This window comes from Triticum aestivum, chromosome 4B, assembly GCF_018294505.1.
Source record: "Triticum aestivum cultivar Chinese Spring chromosome 4B, IWGSC CS RefSeq v2.1, whole genome shotgun sequence".
NCBI lineage: Eukaryota > Viridiplantae > Streptophyta > Magnoliopsida > Poales > Poaceae > Triticum > Triticum aestivum.
The window spans coordinates 615,829,174-615,834,359 of NC_057804.1; the positions used below are offsets into that span (position 1 = coordinate 615,829,174).

General features: G+C 43.8%; 1 protein-coding gene across 1 annotated transcript; it reads left to right on the forward strand.

The window, feature by feature from the left end:
• Positions 1-1,567: 1,567 nt before the first annotated feature.
• LOC123093601 (AP2/ERF and B3 domain-containing protein Os01g0141000) lies at positions 1,568-3,300 on the forward strand. Its single transcript, XM_044515593.1, has one exon. The coding sequence runs from the start codon at positions 1,688-1,690 to the stop codon at positions 2,696-2,698; it is 1,011 nt and encodes a 336-aa protein (XP_044371528.1). The 5' UTR covers positions 1,568-1,687; the 3' UTR covers positions 2,699-3,300.
• The last annotated feature ends 1,886 nt before the right edge of the window (positions 3,301-5,186 follow it).

Consider the following 5,186-nt stretch of genomic DNA (forward strand, 5'->3'; position numbering starts at 1 on the left):
AATAGTTTCACTCAAGGTAAGTCAACAATGTTTCATTCTTTGACCTTTATTATGGTGTGAAAAACATGTCGTTCGTAGACGAGGAAGATCAAACGAAGGGCCTAGTAAGAAAGAACAAAATACATGACTATAAAGAACGAAGGAGAAAAAGGAGAAAACTCTAATGAAAAATAGACGTCTACTTAGTTTTTGTGCTGTTTCGTATTCCAACTTTGACCATAAATATTTGTAAGATTACACACATAAATAATTTATTTGTTGAAGAAATTTCTTTTGGGTTGCACAAAAATGTTTTTTTGTGAGAAATCTATGGTACTATTTTAGACCAAACAAATTCAGATAGTTTTTTGGGGTTTCATGGTCAAAGATAGAGAAGCTGAACTGCGCATATTTTTTGGAATGGAGCTAATACATTAATTCTACATTGTACATAGAAATTTAAACAAACCAAAACCAATAAATATACACCAAAAATATTCTTCATGCGGCATATCGTGCAGTCAGTGCTACTCATTGTTTTTGGTCATTCTACATGCATCTAAGTACATTGTATTGCCAACCAATAAGGTGAACATTCAAGTTTCTATAAAAGACAATAAAACCTTGCTCCCACCTATCACATGCCAAAATCAACATGTAATATGTAGCTTTTGGAGGATGCAAATATGAAAATCTCAAGAGGAAATGGCACCACTTTAGATTAATCGCAAACTAAATATGGCCGAACATATCACTCCACTTGGACACATACACAAACAAATGTATGTGCATCCAAAATATAAATACCACGACATCTATATACACCAACATATGTGTACCCAATCCAACTGCAACTCATCTTTACCCTGTAAACACACACACCACAAGATTTGACAAACAAAACATACACACAAACACAACACAAGAAAAATAACGCATCCTATATCCCCTGTGTCCCTAGCTTAGTTTAGCTAGTACAACAGCCCACACAATCGAGAGAGAAAAAAGCACCATAACCCACACAAGCACACATCGGGCCAGTTCTTTTGACTCGATTATGAAGAATCACGGTATGGAGAATCAAAATCACAAAAGACCTTAGCTCTGCCCCAGAGATCGTCTAGAATCAACCCAGAATCTCTAGAATCGTCGAAAGGCGATCTAGCCAATCCATCAAAGGAAAACATTTTGTTTTCAGCAAGTACCCCTATTGGACAAAGTATTTAGAACGTAAATGCCACTAGGACAGACCGAAAAAGACCCAAAACGCTCAATCCAGCGAGGCTCGCGTTCGTAACCGCCCCACTCATTCGTCCCCAACCAACTCTTTAAGTTGTAATATTAAGCACTTTGTGATATTTGTAGCCCGCTTTTAAATTGCAATGTTAAACAATTTATGATATTTGCAATTTGTTTTCGTGTTCATATTAGACGTGAAACTGTCTGAAATAATAAGTGTTAGCAATTCAAACCTCAGTTTCAATCTATGGCTGTTAGAGACATTTCATCACACGACTCATGCAACAATCATAGGCCGAAATCTCAGAAAAGAACTGGACGGCGGATTTTTATGAGCAGTTGATTCTCCGGGCAGATTACCAGAATCACATTCTGAAGAATCACGGGGGAAAAGAACTGGCCCATACACACACTCCAAAGGGACGTCCCTCCAAAGGGCAGATGCCAAGCCACAGAAAAGCAACAGTCCATGGGAGTGCAGATCCTGAGCTCCACGCCGGAGCACTCCTCCCAGCACTCTTCCGGCGCGTCCACGGCCACGACCGAGTCGGGTGCCGCCGGCCGGCTGCCGACGACGCTGGGCCTACCTGTCGCCATCCCCGACGAGGCCGTGACCTCGCGCTCGGCGTCGGCATCGGCGCAGTGGGCGTCGTCGCGGTTCAAGGGCGTGGTGCCGCAACCCAACGGGCGGTGGGGCGCCCAGATCTACGATCGCCACGCGCGCGTCTGGATCGGCACGTTTCCCGACGAGGACGCCGCGGCGCGCGCCTACGACGTGGCCGCGCTCCGCTACCGCGGCCTCGACGCCGCCACCAACTTCCCGCGCACGGCCTCGTCGACGGAGCTCGCCTTCCTGGCGGCGCACTCCAAGGCCGAGATCGTCGACATGCTCCGGAAGCACACCTACTCCGACGAGCTCCGCCGGGGCCTGCACCGCGGCCGCGGCATTGTGGGGCGCGCGGAGCCGACGCCGTCGTGGGCGAGGGAACCCCTCTTCGAGAAGGTCCTGACGCCGAGCGACGTCGGCAAGCTGAACCGCATCGTGTTGCCGAAGCAGCACGCCGAGAAGCACATCCCCCTGAAGCGCACGCCGGAGACGACGACCACCGCTGACAAGGCCGTGCTGCTGAACTTCGAGGATGGCGAGGGGAAGGTGTGGCGGTTCAGGTACTCGTACTGGAACAGCAGCCTGAGCTACGTGCTCACCAAGGGCTGGAGCCGCTTCGTCCGGGAGAAGGGCCTCGTCGCCGGCGACGTCGTCGTGTTCTCCTGCTCTGAGTACGGACAGGAGAAGCACTTCTTCATCGACTACAAGAAGACCACGACGGTGAGCGGCGGCGCGGCGGCGTCGCCGCCGCCGGTGGTGGAGAAAGGCAAAGGAGAACAAGCCCGCGTCGTGAGGCTGTTCGGCGTCGACCTCGCCGGAGAGATGAGGGGGCTAGCGGCGCCGGCGGAGCTGGAGTTGTTCAAGAGGCAATGAGATTGGCGAGTATGATTTGTTTTGCTACACCAATTGGTACTGTATTCCCCAAGCAGTAACTACCGAAAAATCGTGGGCGGGCTCTACTTATAAACTACTACTATATAAGAGCCTTTAATACTATATATATAAAAAAACCGAGAAATCTTTGCTAAACCAGTAGGAGTACTATATTAAATGTTCATGATCCTAAACATAGTGGGCATTGTGAGCTTAATTACATGAAGAGAAAATTTGATTTGATCCTAAACCAATGCACGGCTTGTTGGTCTTGGATTGCATTACAATATTGATTTGATTACTTGTTCATTCACACAGGTAAATGTGCCAATTGCTATCTTCATTTGCATTCATTTTGGGGAAATATTGCGCATGGTTATCTCTTGCTTGAATGGATCATAAATGTGAGCATTCATCTTGTCTATAAATAATGACTAAATCTCCTGTGGGTAATGATTTACTAACTAGTCATATCTTACAGTAAAAAAAACTACTACTAGTCATATCTTGCTCCAAGTAGCTTCAACTTCATCATTCTTATACATCAGTTATACCAAAAGGGATGGAGTGCATTAATTTGTACACATCATGTAAGAGTTGTCATCATGAAGCATTAATACACAGATTAAAGATTTTCTTTTTTTCTCTATTTTTCTGGTTGTTTTTCTCTATTAATGTTCATGACCCTACTGTTTCAGATCTTGTTAGCATATACTTTCACGAATAATATGCTCCGGCAGAAACTATAACAAAAGTTAGTAACCTATTTATGTTACTTATATGTACTTATTTAAGAATAGCCTCACTCGTGGTAGAGCAAAAAAAAGTACTTTTCATGTACTCAACTTACAAAATTACTTTCTCCATCCGAGTTTATAACCCCCCTCGAATTTTGAGTTATTCACCATTAAAAGGCTCAAAAATTTGAGGGGTGCTTATGAGTCATGAGGGGGCAAGTAGTACTAGTAATTAAGCTCATTTTTTAAAATGAAAATGAGTCATGAACGGCTTGAAAATGAAAAGGAAAACACCATTCTGAAAAGGAGGGCCTCTTGATTGATGCAAACAACCATTACAACGTTATGTTGGTTAAATTACCTTTTTCACACACACTATAAATTGAGAAACTCCTGCTCAATTTCTTTTGAGAAACTAAAGGTGGTGAGCAAAAAATATCGATTTTGTCACCTGTTCTTTCATTAACTAGTCAATGTGTGCGTGCAATGCACGTTAATTTAAAAGTATATTAAGTGCATGTGGATATTAAGCAGGATATTATTTGCGTGTTATTATGTGATTAGCACTATAGTTGGCATGAAATTAACTACACGCTAAACGTGTTGAGCGCTCGACATTGAACCAGTCTAGGTCGTTGGATTGACATGATTTGATGGCCGAGATTAATTGGATCTGCCCTTTGGTTCTTTTTATATTGGTATTATATAGATGAATCCGCCCTTTCGAGTGCTGATAACATGTTGTGCTCGAGAGAATGAACAGTTGATTTAGTTGATTAAACATTAAGGTATATATACCATGTGTACAAAGACGGTGATTACATAGACGGTAAGTGGTGGTTGCCTTTTTAATAAAGATGCCTAAATTTTATTGACTTGAAATTGAGCATAAATTAAAGGATACAAACACAATGCAGTTTTTCTGGTGACCCTCTGGAGCGGACCAGGTACAGTAGCACAAGAACTGTTCCGTGTCTCCGGTCAGGAGATGCTGCTCACGGGCCATCAGTGTGGCTGCTACCGCCGTATTCATGGCTGCCACAGCACAAGTGCTGGGCTCATCAGCTGCCCCAGTGGGACCCCAGTCCTGTACCCGCGTCAGAGATGCAGACGACCGCCCCTTCCCGCAAAAGAGAGCTCTTTGCGGTCAATAGTCAATTGGTCAATGGTTCCCGTGTCATCGTGCCCAAGTCTTTCAATCATGTCAGCGATGCACTGTAGTAGGTGCAGATTTTACGGAAGTTCACTTTGGTGTATATGCATGCATTGTCTAACTACACATTTTAAAAGGCTGCTTTTTTTTAAAAAAATATACATATTTCATAATAAGTGTATCTGCACGCAGGAGCCAAAACGCCACTTTAGCTATGAATTATTTCATGATAATCTATGGACGCCTTGACATGGGACACACAAAAAACAAAAAGGTTCCATTGCGCAGATACCCATCTGAACCTAAAAAAACCTTCTTATTTTTGTTTAAAGAAAAAAAATTATCCCTGGCCTGTGCATCAGAATGATACATGCAACCTCTTTATTAAACAAATCATCCAACAGGTCTGTGATCCAGAGAAAGCTCCCTCAAAGCTAAAAAAGAAAATACGAAGTAAGAAAAAGCCATAGCCGGCGAAAACAGGACTAGATGACTAAACACATATCTCATTACTGGACCGTCATCCAAACCGGTTGTAGATATCCCGAGCTACCATCTCCCATCGGGTAGATCCAGTAACCAAAGGTTCTCTGGCTTC

Coding starts and splice junctions, on each gene's coding strand:
- LOC123093601 (XM_044515593.1), top strand. CDS start 1,688: ATGGGAGTGCAGATCCTGAGCTCCACGCCGGAGCACTCCTCCCAGCAC.